This window comes from Marmota flaviventris, chromosome 16 (assembly GCF_047511675.1).
Source record: "Marmota flaviventris isolate mMarFla1 chromosome 16, mMarFla1.hap1, whole genome shotgun sequence".
In the NCBI taxonomy this organism is placed as follows: Eukaryota; Metazoa; Chordata; class Mammalia; order Rodentia; family Sciuridae; genus Marmota; species Marmota flaviventris.
This window is the reverse complement of record NC_092513.1, coordinates 58,541,777-58,557,909: the sequence shown is the minus strand read 5'-3', so window position 1 is coordinate 58,557,909 and position 16,133 is coordinate 58,541,777. Positions and strand designations below refer to the sequence as shown.

The 16,133-nt window shown below is 34.9% G+C and overlaps 1 protein-coding gene across 1 annotated transcript in view; it reads right to left on the bottom strand.

Moving 5' to 3' along the window:
- Positions 1-1,431: 1,431 nt before the first annotated feature.
- LOC114080223 (geminin coiled-coil domain-containing protein 1-like) overlaps positions 1,432-16,133 on the bottom strand; it is a 106,698-nt gene continuing 91,996 nt past the window's right edge. Inside the window, exons 2-5 of the mRNA XM_071602601.1 lie at positions 6,571-6,736; positions 4,675-4,763; positions 3,547-3,663; positions 1,432-2,052 (exon numbers count right to left, since the gene is read on the bottom strand). Coding sequence (XP_071458702.1) covers positions 1,432-2,052; positions 3,547-3,663; positions 4,675-4,763; positions 6,571-6,736 — 993 coding nt within the window. The remainder of the gene's footprint in view (positions 2,053-3,546; positions 3,664-4,674; positions 4,764-6,570; positions 6,737-16,133) is intronic.

Genomic DNA, 16,133 nt, shown 5'->3' with positions numbered 1-16,133 from the left:
TTCTTAAAAAATTTAGGGAAGAAGAGATCTTTGATATCATGCTTGCATTCAATCTATTCACATTTACTTGCAAATTAAAATATATCTTTTTTTAGGTACAGGTTACTCTCACACACACAGACTGAATCAACCTGCAAAGTGGGCTTATACTGGAAAAAAGAATCCTGTGATCAGAGAAATGATTTCTAATGCTCATTACAAATGTCTCATATTTATTTTTCTATTTTTTCCATTGCAGATAAAGTTCACCCTACCTAGCATATGCAGTACCTATCTAAGGGAAAAACGGCCTTGAATGACCAAATAAAAATAAAGCTGATGGGATCCATCCTTCATTCATAGAATGTTAGAAGTTATCTAATCAAGTCCTGTATTCCACAGCTGGGAAAATTGAATTTTCATACAAGGGAAATAGCTTTCTCAGGGATGACAGCAGATGAATGGCTCTAGGTCTCATGAATGTGGGCACAGGGCCCAAACTGCTCACATTTTATCACCATCCCGAATTACAATGCCTGTTACAAAGTGAGCATGAGGTATTCTGTAGATATTTTAGGTGAATTGCATGAATACATGACTGACAGAAGGAATAAGTGTGACATTGTCAGAGCTGGGCTAGTGATCAGTTTGCCAGCATCTGTGCAGTTTAAGATGATGATTTGTTGTGTAACAGTTCCTCAAAAATATCATTTTTGAGCCATGTCAGTTAAAGAAACAATGGCCAGATGCCAATGGAAGCAGGTATTGGGACATTCTGAAGTAATAATTCTTTTTAACTTTTGTCATTTTTCAGTGGTATTGCTTATCAGTGGAGTCGCAGCTGTCTTAGAGATGTTTTGCTACAGCCACCCTGCAACACTTGACTCTTTGAGCTGCCCTGGACATACTGTTACTTATATCCACAATACTTCTTCAGCAGTGGTGATGGGCAGACACTTGATTTTACCCTACCTCTAGCAATTTAAACAACCGGGAGGAAGTACTTGAAACAAAAATAGGGCTCATTCTAAAGGCAATTTTCAGAAATAAAGAAATATAGAAGAGGGAGAGAAATAAAGACCGTACATATTTAAACTACTTGATAAGAGAACAAAAGGTGTTAAACAGATCATGATAAGCAAAGTATATCTAGGTCTTGAAGAAATCCACAAAAGATTGGAAAACACCTTTTCAAGTACAGGGCAAAGAGAAGTTGATAGCAGACCTTGATGTGCAAACTAGTCAAGTTCAGGTAGAAGAAGAGCATATGCCTCTCATATGGATTCTTGGAAGCTATTCCCTACAAATTTAAGTGGTAGTTGAGAGTAACATTTAAAGTGGCTAAAGATTGTCTGGGCAATAGCTTCTATGCTCCACATAGTCAGGTTCAAGTGCAAGAGAGATCTTTGTAAACAGAGTTCCTGGCAGTGCTCTATGATACAAGAGGAGTCATTAAGGCTGTTTAGGGATCCAGGTAAACTTCCAGCCTCCTTCTTCATCTCTACACACAAAGGCTTGTCCCTGGTGGAAAGAATGAGTTTTGACATTACAGTGAGGACTCAGGGATGTGTAAAATGTCATCTCTGTCTTGCTGGGTGACACATCAGCTGGATGATAAGGAAGTGTTTGCACCTCTATTGGGGGATTTGAAAGTTGAGAAAAGTAGTGGAAGTCTTCCCCATGGCTGGCAGTGCTGTGCAAGGGGGTTGTTCTTTCACCTCCATAGTTGATTGGCACATCCTCTCTGGGGACATTTTCATAATCAATGGCATCACTCGGAAAATGGGAGTATGTGCTAGTCACTCTTCTGGGATGAGAGGAGAGGGCACTGTAGTTAGCTGATGAGGTGTCATCAATGGTGTTGAGGTCTTTCAATCCAAGTGTTTGAAGCACCCAGGGATCAACAAGGGGCCCAGGTGGTTTTTCACAGTTAGCAAACTCACTAGAGAGGTTTCTCTTGACATTTTTAGGATGGGGGATCTCAGCAGCAGAGTATCCCTGCTCTTTGTGTTTCCTCTTCCCCTTTCTGAATTTTCCACACACTTTGGAGAACTCATCTGATGACAACAATCTCTGAAGAAGTGACATTTGAAAACTATACTTCCTTTAAGTATCTACTAGTTACCCTCATTCTTTAGAAAAATAGGTTAAATTTCTAATATTTTTTTCACATACAAGTAAAATGGATTAGATTAGTGTCTGTTACTAAAGTAAAATCCATGATAACATCTTATTTCTTAGGAACCTGAATTCATTTCTTACTCTCAGTTGAAACTTGAAAAAAGCAGATCATGTCTTGAAGATTTCAAATCAGGGAAGTAATAATTTTTACAATGATGACAATAAAAGCAATTGTTTATTGAATTATCACTGATAAAGTAAACAAATTATCATTTGATATAATTTATGAATAGTTCATCACATGCAATATTTCTTTGGATATAGATACTGTTAAAATCTCCATTAATGAGGAAACTAAGGCACAGACATATTTGTGACTTGCTAAGAATCCCTTAGCCTAGAATTAAACCTAAGTTATCTGAATATAGACAGAACTCTTGTTTAAACACTATACAACATTCCTTATGCTATTTCATTAACTTTCAAAGCAATCCCTTGAAAAAAGTTGTTATTTTAAATCTTGGAGAACTGAGGTCAAGAAAGGTAAAGCTAATTAATGTCATTTAATAATTTAATAATGTCTTTTTCAAGGAATGGTGGCTAGAGTTAGAAACCAAGGCTAGCCCTTTATTTATGAAAGCTTACTATAGAGTAAAGTAGTCAAATCTAGTATCTTTTCTTCTCTGAACTGTTAGATTCAGTAAAAGCAGCAGACACATAATCAATTTAGGTTACATAATATCAAATAATAGTTTCTCTAAGAGTAAAGTAAAAATTGGTCATAGAAGCAAACACATACTAGGAAAAACACAAAACTAAAGAAAAAAGAACACAAAGAGACTATAGGCAAGCTATCTTTGAGTTAGAAATAGCTCATTTAAAAGTGTAAGAAAAATGTGAATAAAAAATAATGTAACTGTATATACTGAATTGCTGCTCAAGATACTAGGCTCCAGTTATCATCACAGCATCTTAGATTGAGAGAGATTTTTCACAGATTTTTAGTTTTTGTAGCTACAGGTAACCAAATTTCTAATTGAGAATGATTTTCCTAAAGCCAGAAGATAATTAAAACAACTGAGTTTTTAAATCTTTAATTTCTACATTAAGAAGATAATTAAAACAACTGAGTTTTTAAATTTCTGATTTCCACCTAACTCTCCTTTTGATCAACCTGTTTCCTCAGCAATCCCTAGCTTTTGATATATAAGAAACTCCTTTTGTAATAATGTCTGGATAGAATCTGCAATCTAGATACTTCTAATAAATGATACATAAAAGTTCTAGTGAAAGTCATGTACTTCCTTAAGAAATGTTATCCATTCTACTCACATATCCCACGAACTGTTGTTGAGTACACTTCTTGCTTTTAATTAAGAAATTTTACATTAATGGTTTCCTTTCTTAAATCACTGCCCTGACCTTATAAAAAAGATTATTACACACCTTGGCCTTTTCTTCAAGACATTTAACCAAAGCAGAATTCAGGTATTGTCCGAGATGATTATTCTCTTCATGTAGCCTAGAAAGTTCTTCTTCCTTCTGAACCAGAGTATCTTGGAGCTGCAAAAAGCAGACAATGGTGAAGGTTGCTCCACTGTATTGACTTTGTAACATTATAATAATGCCACTGTGCCTCAGCCTTCTTAAACTTGATTATTCTTCTGTTTGTTTTATGAACAAAATTTCAGGGAGTTCTCGTCCTCCAAGACTGAAATCAACAACCCCCTACCACCTGATTGTTCAGTTTTGTGCTCTGAATTTTTCATTCATTACAAAGTATTTGAGGGTATTATATGACTTTTAAAATTTTAACCACAAGGGAGTCAGGTAGGTGTAAAGGAAAATGAGCAGCATTCAACTGTTTAAATATAGAAAAAAGTGTTTAGAAAGGTTTACCTGGACTCCTTCCTTGTACATTAAAAGAAAGAAAGAAAGAAAGAAAGAAAGAAAAGATGGTTGACTTGTGCCACATTCAGATTGATCTGCCTGTTTGTTAAGTAGATCATATTACTTTTGGGGAACAAATAAGAACAAAATATGGAAAATGAAACAACAATATCTGAAAAAAAAAACACTTTTGTTATCATCATTAATTCTCCAGGCAATTATCCATGTTTATCATTTTAAAATACTTACATGATTCCATTTGGTCTTTCCATTAGCCCTCTGAGATATGCCGCATAAATATTCCAATTTCATGGATGAGGAAAAGGTGGACGTGATAGGTCACACAGCTAAAATGTGATATAGTCAGAGCCTGACTTCATGTCTTCCTCAAGTGTTATTTATGTATATGAGTGTGTGTGTATGGGGGGGGGTTGAGAAAGAAAGAGAGAGAGAGAGAGAGGAAAATAAAGAAGGCGGAGGGAGAGATTGTTCATCTAACTCCTCTCTCTCTCTCTCTCTCTCTCTCTCTCTCTCTCTCTCGACACATGCTCATTTTAGTTCTAAAGTGAGTTAATGTGAATTTTAAAAGGAAAAAGGAGCAGCATGAACTTAAGGGAGGATGCAAGTGGAGAATGGACTGCAGGATGCATGGCCAGTCTCAATGTTCTGACTATCCACACATACCTGTGTATTTCTGTAGAGCTGTGAGGAAAGCTGAGCTTCTTCCCAGGAACATGAGTCCAGAATAGGAAAACTCGAATTAGAAGATGAATCTATGAGAAAATACAAAATGGGTACTATAGAAAACAGACTTTTGACTTATGTGCAATGAACTCACCAAACCATTCCCAAAGTGCAATAGGTTCAATTACCTTTCTAAAAATAGCTGTTGCTTCCTCACACTAGAACAAAATATGTAAAGCTTTCAGAAGAAGGAAGTAAGCTGTGACAGACAAATATTTATACAACCTATGCCAAAGGGGTTAAAGAGGTGGGATTTTTTTTTCTTTTTGGAACTAAGTGGTCACATTCTTCCCTTTGTTTGTATATTCTTGTTGGTTAAATTAATAAAGACTCTCTCAGCTGCATCATTAATTCATTCAAATGTTTATTAACCTTTCCCTTCCACTAGGCATAATATTGCAATCCCACTATCTTTTTATAATTTTTATTTTATTTTTCTAAGCTTCAACATTAATAATATAGGGTTTGGCTTGATAATCTAATAACATTTTTTGATGCTATTATTTCCTTTTCTGTCTGCCTACCTGTTAAATCTAATGCATAGAATTCAGAATTTGATTTAGTAGCAATTTCTACTTTTAAATAATTTGCACCTTGTTTCTCTGAAGACCATGATACAAAATTGCAAAATTCTACCTTCTCTGTTTCAACTGTTTTCATCTGTATATTTTTTATGCTTTTACAAAGATTTTTTTTTTCATATTTTACAGGAAGCTATGCCTGTTAATCAAAAGCATTTGAGCATGCTTAATTGGTTTTTTACTTTATTCCCTCTCATTAATACCATTCTGACTCTTTCCCTTTTCTACTTAAACAGCTGTTACTTAAGTATTTTTTATTAAAATAGTGTAGTGAGTAAGAAAACAGGAATCCAATTTTGTAAACAGTTTGGGTTCAGATTTTGGGCATTTTGTCTTTGCTGTTGCTTATAGTGAAAAAGTAAAACTGAACAACTTTATCCATGATATGTAAGTGTGCTTCAACATTTTTAGGTTTTCATTTTTTGTGGGCCTTTCCTTAACCCCTGTGTCCACCAAAGGAGCATATGGCAAACAATAGTATAGGTATCTAATTCTAAGATATCTGAAACTTTTTAGAGAAACTTGACTATTTATACAGAAATTCATTTAATTTTATAAAAATGTTCACTAACCTTCAAGTCAAGATTAATACCATTCATAATTTTCCATCAATGTTATACTTCCCTCCCACTTTGAAATCTTATGTGAGTGTTTGTGTGTGTGTGTTTGTGTGTGTGTGTGTGTGCGTGTGTGTGTGTAAGAGAATAATTGTTTCTACTTACAAGGCATTGTGTATAGAATCTCCTCTATCAAATAAAAGATGAAGTTATTCATTCTTGTTTCTTTATCATACTTGGGAAACTTTCCTGAATTTAAAAAGGAATGTTGTAACTAGTATCTTGACTCCAAAAACATTCTACTAGGATGTTGTTTATAAAATATGACCCAGAAAGTTTCTTTCAGTGAGTTGGGAATCTCCAAGTACTATATATGTGGTGCTGAGGATCGAACCCGGGCCGCATGCATGGCAGGCGAGCGTGCTACCGCTTGAGCCAGATGCCCAGCCCCCACTCCAAGTACTATATAGTAGAGGGAGAAACACGTGTTGTCCAGCAAGAAAGAGGAAGAATCCCATTTTCACTATTTGGCAAGTACAAAATAGCAGAAGTTAAGGTTGTAAAATTCAAGACTCTTTGGACTAACTTAAATTTTTTATAACATCCCTTTTTCCAGAGTCCCAGACCATGATGCTTTGCAGCCACATTGCTTGAAAGGGGCTCCAGGTCTACCACTAAAGCAGAAGAGCAGAACATACCCTGTGCCTGTGGTGCTTGTTGGGGCTCACTGTTGTCCAGGAGACCAGCAGCCCAGAAAGTCTCCGTATAAACGTCAACACTAGTTTCTGACGGTGTAGTGGAATACGGGCAATTATAACTCTGGTCTCCTGCAAAATGCTGGTCTTGGCAAGGCAGAATGGTGTTCTGTGAAATTCAGTATAAGGAGTTGGGGTAGAGGGGGGTGTCCCAGGAGATTGGGTGATGGAGATGTGGAGGGAGAGAAGAGTGGAAGAAACACACAGAAATTACATGCAGTTAATCAAGAAACAGTGAAGGTGTTAAATTAAGATCCAGATTAAATTTTGAGTGGTTTAATTATAGTAACTAAAAAGGAATCGGCTCCTATGACTTTCCTAACATTTCCACAGGTCTCTTGAACAAAGAATAGACTACTATTGGATGAATCATATTTATATTTTCCTTTGTAATGCCTAGCTCACCTAATCAGCCAGTCAGAACTATCGTAATTATATTTCTATTTCTAATCACCTTGGAAGACAAAGAACCCATTAAAAAGGATGAAAAAGCAGAATATGGCATCTTATAGACTAACTTCTGAATCAATAATTGTCTTATGCTTCCCTTCCTCTTCTCCAAACTAACATTCTGTTGGATCTTATGGGAATCTGAATAGAGATACACACAAAGACATGCTGTGTATAATGTATATGAATATATATATATATATATATATATATATATATATATATATATATATATAGTGTATATGTGCATATGCATATATATACAGAGACATACATATAGTTATGCACATACATATGCATACTTGTATAATATACATACATATAGACATATGCATATATAGACATAAGTGCATATGTATATATATATGTTCTCTCTATCTCTGTTCTATAGATAATTAAATAAACTTTGTTCCTTGTAGGTAATTAAATAAACTTTGCCCCAGCTCCAGTCAGAGGAGCGTAACATCACTCCAAGTAAACATCTAAAAGCTGAAAGAAATAAGCAAAGACTGCAAGCTCTAGATATCTCCATCACTAGGGCTCAATGTCCTTGCAAAGTTATCCTGCCACCACTAACTGCCTGGCATGTGTTCTCCCTGTGTTCTGATCCAGGGAGTACATTCCTGCCTGCCACTTCTCAAACCTCAAACATATACTCTTTCCAAATCTCCAAACAAGGACAAGTATGCAGCCTTCCTAGGTTAATTTGTACAACAGTCCATTCCTAATTATTTGTCAATGTTTAATCAGGTAAAAGCCATTTATTCCAGCAGAGCCTAGGTTTAGATAAACTCCGTTTGACTGCTATGAATCTTTGGTTGGCTTGAGCAATTTCTTGGTCATAACATAAACAGAAGAAGGGAAAATGAGTCAATTAAGTCACACTTTGTTAATGTTCCCAGTGAGTTAAGTCTTGGAAAAGAAAAAAAAAAAAAACCAGTTCAGAAGCAAGTGCAGCTTGGGGAGTGCAGACCTTTCAAAGAAGTTAAGCCAAAAGTTTATCAAGAGCTATTTTTCTTGTTTTCATTTTAAAAGCATGTTTGCAGACTCCTTCCTTGAGGTTATTATTGGAATCCGAGTTAAACTATTAGGTAATTGACACCTGAGAAGAAAACAAACCTCAAATACTCTTATGGTAGTTCAACTCCAAGTGTTTGCAAATATGTGCATAATCTGGAAGAAGAGGAAGAATGAATAGTAAGTGCAGGTGAATAGGTGAAATTTGGGGGAAATATGAAGAATAAAAATAACAGGGAGAAAGGCAGTGGAAAAGGAAGGGAGGAAGAGAGAGAAGACAGATGATAATAAAAAGGAGACAGGAGAGGATCTATTTTAATTGGTAGATAGCAAAGAAAGCTTGCTCCAAAAATGGAATAAATTCTCAGTGCAAAGTTTATTAGCTTTCAGAGCCCCAGGTTTTGCCAGAGGACTAGCAAAGGCCGGTTCCTCACTTATCATCTTGCAGTGTAAGAAAGCGCTGAAGAAACTGAGCTCACACTTAACTTTTTCTTAAAGCCAGTGGGAGCTTTAAATGGAATGAAGGGAGGAACTATGAGAAGCGAGTTCTAATCTGCGGGAGCCTGTGACGCTGGGGGCTCCTGGTGAGGGCTGTCCTCTGATTTGGTGGGAGGCTGTCAAACAGGTGACGTGAGCTTGCAGACACCAGCTGAAGCCAGAGTCACTGGCACTCCAGCGACCAGGACAGCAGGATCTGGGACCTGCAGGTCGGGCTCCCAGCCTGCTCTTGGCTACCGGGTATGCTGCGTGGCTTCAAAACCTGCGCGCCTATGCACGCTGGCTGTGCACCTGGCACAGGACGTCAGAGGCTGGAGGTGGCAGCGCAGCCCTGAGGGACCCTAAGGCCAGGGCTTCCTCCTGCACAATACGCGCAGCGGGGCAGGGCGGGGCGGAAAGTCTGCTTGGGCTATAGTGAGGGATGGCAAGGTCTCAAACCTGTATTTCAGGGATGGGGCGGCACTTGTGGAAGCCAGTCCTACAGCCCCAGAGCTAGTATTATGCCTATCTATCTTTTGACCACATGATCACAATTTAATGCCAACTTGTATTATGTTGTAAATTTATTTTAATTAATTTATTTTCCTTATATGATGGACCTTATTTTGCCCAATTCTGGAAGTGGAGGTGACATTTCAATTCTAGAATATAAATTCCCCAAGAATAGTGATTTCTGCTCACTGCTGTCTCCAAAATGCCTGGCACAATTTCTGACACATAATAAATGCTCAGTAAAGATTTGTTTAAAAGAATGAATTAAGCTACACATTTCTGAAATCTAAAGCATCTTTCACTGTGTGGGCCTAGCCTCACAACTATATTTATATAAAATAAATTCATTAAGAAAAAATAGTGTAAGCATTTAATTTCCTGTCTTTTCTCTTACATTTGATTCTCACAATTCCTAAAATACCATGCCTACCATAGAAAGAAGAGTAACAACATCTTTGAAACTATTTATCTACAACTAATAGTAGCTTCTCATTTCGATTTACCTTCTAATTAGATATAAAATACTTGATGATAGCCATAGGAGAAAGGATACTTATTGTCCTTGTTACATCCACAAAGGAAGGAAGCACTAAGGTTAAGAAAACTCACCAATGTTAGCACAGTTGGGAAGTGGCAGGCTTTGGATTTGAACCTCTGACTAACTAGTATGCCTATGGCATTTGACTTTAACTTCTCTCTATTACATGTTATTGCTGTTGATCAATGGGCATTGTTATGGACTTGGTGGTGTTCCCCATAAGTCATATGTTGAAGCCCTATACCCAGTGTTACTGTATTTCAAGACAGGTGTAGGAACTGAAAATAACGTCTGATTCTGGCTTGCACAGCCCTTTCTCTACTCCGACTCTGACCTTTCTTCATTCTTCTTTGTACTCTACTCATGACCCTTAGCACTCAGCAAAATGACTAGGACAGAATGGATGTTAATTAAGTACTGTATATCCAAAATTAAGAAAGGAAAGGAGGGGGAAGCTGCTTCTCTTGGTGCAGTCCTTTTCTCCTGCTTCAATGAAAACACTTTATTTGAAAAACACTTTCAGATTAATAGTAGTAGGTTTGGGGATCCCTGCCTGGAATGTGGATAAACTGGATCAGTCAACACTGACTCATTTCAGTATGTGACATGAAGGACTGGTCCATCTCTGCTCTAACTGTAACAAGAAAAAAATATGTAATGGCTGTAAGGCACTGAGATGATGGGTAAGGAGAACATATTAAAATGTATTTAATTCGTAAGAATCAGTGATCTTTTTCAAGGCAAAGAACTGTTCATGCTTTTAGTCCTGCCAGCAACACAATCTGTTTGGCAAAACCCTCATTCATTTTGTGATGAGCAGCAGGGACAGAAAAAGGAGGATGGAGTTGTGTTTTTGGAAACTTTCACAAATGATACAGGAGCCTCTGCAAGATAGATTTTCTTTTGGCTCCCAAAATGATACAAAGTAGGTAATTGACTAAACATGGTATGAAAAAAGGACTATAAGCTTTGCATCAAAATATACCCAGATTTCAGCTTCGGGTATGCTATGATTGAGTCACTTGGGGTTATCTTAAGCCTCTTATCTTATTTAGGAAATAAGCATAGTAATTCATACATTAGAAGTTACTTGAAAAACCAGCCATTTTTATTAATGCTTAATTATTTCCTAATTTGTTGACTAAATAATGGATAGTATCTCTTTTTACTATTAGGGGTGAGGGACTCTGCTTTGAACACACATATGCTCCTGTGTCTTGTTTATTAAAGTAACTGAAAAAGTATGCTACATTTATAAAACAGGGTTTTTCTTTTCTGAGGGTAAGACATAATTTTAAGAAGTTTTTGATTGGTTTTAAGCACAACAATATTTGGCAAATCATTAATACTTTAGCTTGGTAGGTTGGCAGTATACATGATGGTGGAGAACCCCTAAACAGCAAAGAGCTATTGACAATTAAACATAAATCAGATCATAAATCTATTCTCAAATCAAAAACTAAGGGAAAAAACTAATTATTAAGATTTGATTTATGCATGACATCTTACTTAACATCCACTACTACGGTATACACTTAATTATTATTATTATGATGATGACTAGTATTTTGAAACCTGCATCCCATAAACCATAATGGGAAACCCTTTGGCACTTATTTATCCACATTTATGAAAGAAGGACGTTCACATTTCTTAGTGATGTCAATGTAACCCACATAGATGGTTTTTCTTCTGTGAATAATAAAATTAGTTAAAACTGCCTTTTGTGTTGTGCCTAAAGCAATGGCATTAAAGGGAATGTGGCTCCAAACATCCCAGTTGTTGAATCAGGGTACCACCTCCTGTATGGGCAAAGATATAACAAAATAAGAGGTAATTTGACCTCTTATTTTGCCTGTTTGTAAAGCAAATTATTACATTTAGATAAAGTATATTTAGAGAAGATGATTTACATTGGAAAATTTAACATTTGAATTTTTAGCATGTCTGAAGAACCTGACACATTTCATTTGTTGAAGCATAGTTTTGAATTTCACCCCACCAGAATAATATGCAGAAATCAATAATTTTAATATAGATAGAGACTTACTACTCACTATATCTGTATAGTAGCCAGCATATATTCAATAACCTATTCAGTGATAAAAACTGTTTCTAGATGAACAAAAGGCATGAAAAATAGAGTCAATTGTTAATCCTGGTAACAAAAATGTGAAAAATAATAAATTTGAAAAAACTTCTAGCAGTTTACTAAATAGAAAAGAGAAAGGCCTTGAATTCATTCAGCAATGAAATATTCAGTTTGGAACTGAGTCAGATCAGCTCTGTATGGAAACGTGTATGCACATGTGTACATGTGTGTGTGTGTGTGTGTGTGTGTGTGTGTGTGTGATTTGTGATATTGTTTTATTGGAAGTTTCAGTCAGAATTTACTTTAATATCATTATAACTACCTTCAGCTCTTTATTTATTTTATCAAGGCAAATCACATACTATAGTAATCCTCACAAGTTTAAAATATTTTCAGCCTAAGGGCATATCTTTCAAATGGAAACTATTCACTTCATCTTCGAGAGATAACTAGGAAATATATGCCAATCTGTATTCATTGCAAAGTGAGACAAACCTTTTCTGTACTTGATAGCATTGCTTTCTGGCTTTTCTCATAATATAGCACTTCAAAATAATATTTGTGGCAAGTTAGAATAAATTGTTAAGGCTTCTCCTGGCTGTTGATAGTTATGGGAGTTCTCATTTTCCCCAGGCCTCACCAGGGCACCCTGAGAACAGAGGATATCATTATCTCACAGGCCTGTGACCTATTATGCATGGGTACAACAGTTGGGAAGGTCTGCTCCATGTAACCTATCTGGCTCAAATGGAATGAAATAATATCAATACCACTATGAAAATATGTTCAAAACATTGAAATGAACCTTGTATTGTGACCAAGGTTAGAGATGTGGAACTTCAAACAAAACAAGACAGATACATCTCAACCCAGACACTTTACTCAACCATAGTAGAAAACGATTAAAACAGGTATTAGGATTAATATACATCAGAGTTAGTTATGCTAGTGCAGCTGTAACTTAAAATACAATAAATCTCTGCTTCATGAGCACCAGCATCTTCACAAACTGAGCTTCTATGCCTTCACTGCTCAAGTGATTCCTCCCAAGGATTTCCAATGCAGAGTTTTTTGGATAGCTTGCTGATCAGGCATTAAAGACCTGAAAGGTGAATCGGCAGTGACTGTGACATCATATTGTGTCTAGAAGATGCATAAAAAGGAAGTCAGGCCTGCTTTTTTCAAAAAGCTTAAGATTTCAATACCAAAATAGGACAACTGGGAACTGGTTCCTTCTAGCCTTGGAATTATTAGCGAACCTGAAATAAGTTGACTTCTTTCATGAAAATAAGACAAATAAATGTATTTAAATACAAATGTTTAGCTATAATAAAGGTATATTTCTGTATTTTTGTAATCTATAAAATCTGTGAAGTTAACTTATTTCTCAATGACCTATTAATTTTTGACAAATTTATCTTATTTACAATCAAATCAAAGAAACTTACTTGATATTGGTATTAATGCAATTTGGATGTTTCTGGTCAACTTCTGTTTGCCACATTTCTTTTTTAAGAACATGAAAGCATAATGTCAATCTATAGCCAGTGGAATCATTTATATATTCTAAAGCAATCTGTGAAAAATATAGAGAATTTTTATTGTTATGAAACTAATACTGCTTACTATAATTAGAATGAATTAAAGTATTATAAGATGAAGAAAGTACCCTATAAGCAATAAAGTAAAATTCCAAATTTCCTCTATGACATTAGATAAATGATGTTTTGGTGATAGTAGTATACATAATTTTTATTTTTTCTTTATCTAACCAGAAGCCTCCCAGGTGCCACTTCTGGGTAGTATCAGCATTGCATGACTAAATCATAGCTGATGATTTTACACAAATCAATACATTTTAATAGCTTCCTTTTGGGGAAGGAAGCACTGAAAGACAAGCAAAGAAAAAAAAGTGGTTTTTGTTCATGAGTATAACTGAGAGGAACTCAAATTGCATAATGTGCATCTTTTAAAAACTTTTATTTGTAATTGCTTTTATGAATTATTTGGCATTTATTAATATATCTTGATTGTATGTGCCTATTTATGTTTTTACATATATACAAATTCAGGCATCTGGAGCAGTCAGTGATACCCAAGGCTTTAAAACACTTACACCTGGAAATGTTCAGATGTTTACAAATAAAGAGTTATTCTCCAATCTTATATTTTTTATAAAGCGACAATAATTCACATAAATGCAAGTTTCTTTGATTGGTGAAGGAAAGGAGCATTTGGTCCCACACTAATGTCAGTGTCTATGAGATAGGCTCTCTGCTTCTCCTGTGGAAAGTTTCAAGTAGCTCTGTGCCAGTTGGAGTTGTGTTGTACCCCCAGCATCACTCACAATAAATTATATCTATATTATAAGAAATGCATATTAGAAAGCCTATTTAAAAGTATACATGCAAGTAAAGCTTCACCATAAAGTTTTGTGTTTTAATGCTAAAGGTAACATATTTATATACAAAACAATCAAATACATGGTCATAAAAAAGTAAAAGTAATCAGGAGAAAAACTGTAATATATTTGACATTCAGTTTTCCGCAAACAGATATATATGTATGTATGTGTGTATGTATATATATATATATATATATATATATATATATATATATATATATATATATATATCTCACATCCCCAGCTCTTTTTATATTTTATTTAGAGACAGGGTCTTCCTAAATTGCTGAAGCTGGCTTTGAACTTCTGAACATCTTACCTCAGCCTCCTGAGCCACTGGGATTACAGATATTTTAAGAACTTTAAAATATCCATCCTTTTAAGCCAGCACGCACAAAATAAATTAATTCATGAAGTGAGCAAATTTAAGCACAATTTACAACTGAGTTCATCACATCAATATAAGGGACATTTGTAAACATTAAGAAAATGACCAAGAATATTTTTATTTTGCTGCATATGGATTTCCAGCACTATTGTTGAAGAGATTATCTTTTCTCCACTTTTTGTTTTTGGTGCCTTTGTCTAGTATGAGATAACTATATTTATCTGGGTTTGTCTCTGTGTTTTCTATTCTGTACCATTGGTCTACATGTCTATTTTTGGTGCCAATACCATGCTGTTTTCATTACTATAGCTTTGTATGACAGTTTAGGTCTGATATGGTGGTGTCTCCTGCTTTACTCTTCTTACTAAGGATTGCTCTATCTATTCTGGGGCTCTCATTTTTCTCAAATGAATTTCATGATTACCTTTTCTATTTCTATAAGGAATGACATTGGAATTTTAATTGGAATCACACAGAATCTGTATAGTGCTTTGGGTAGTATGGCCAATAAGAAATTGTTTTGACAATAAGAGATTGTTTCAGTAAATTAGAGCATGTCTATAGTATGGATTGTGTATTCATTGAAAATATTTTTAAACTAAAAACTTAGAAAAATAGCATGACATTAACTATATTGAAATGTATATGAGTGTATTAAAACAAATTTTAAAAACAGGCATAAACATAATGACATTAAAATAATGTTTCTTGTTTCATAAGAGAAGTGTGATTATGATTCTATTATTCATAATCCTGTACATTCCTGAAACTTTATATGATAGATGTTTTGCTTTTAAGGTCATAAAAAATGGAAATATATATATGAAATCACAGAATTGATTAGAAGTAATATATTTTTGTGGAGTAAAAACATGGTTAAAGCTGAGTGCCTTGAAGAGTAATGACAGATTATATTTTGTATGTTCCTACTGTTGTTGGATTTGCATGGTGAGGAGTGATTGTGGTAGAAGGTAAATAGTCTACTTCATTTTTAACCCAAAACTCAAAAATGTTTTTAAAAATGATGCAAATCTGTATAAAAGTGGAAAAGTAATTTATATATAAGATTTTGTGGGGCTTTGACATCAAGGTGCAAATAAAATACAAGAAGGCTTTGCTTAGATGTAGAAAATTAAATAGAGTGTGATTATAATCTTCAAATTAATACAGAATTGTTGAAGAGAGTAAATAGACCTAATCCCATTAGTTAGCACTAACCAACTGTAAAATTTTAGTGTAAAATAAATAAGGATATTTGTAATGCTCAGTAATGTGTAAAGATAGAATTTGCTATCCCATAAGTAGTGAACTCTTAGTTACTAGACAATTTCACAGAGTGGATGGATTCCTGAGACTATCAAGATGTTTTATTGCTTGTTCATACAGTGCTACTACCAGGAAAACACAGTCCTTAAAATTATTTCCAATGCAAAGAACTCGCAATTCAATGTAATTCTGAGATTAGAAGTCTTTGTAATTAACTTGAATGCATGTTTTAAGATATATATATCTTAAAACATGTATTCAAGTTAATTACATATATATATATATGATAGTTTTACTGAAATATAGTAGAATAACATAAACATAATGACATTAAAATAATGTTTCTTGTTTCATAAGAGAA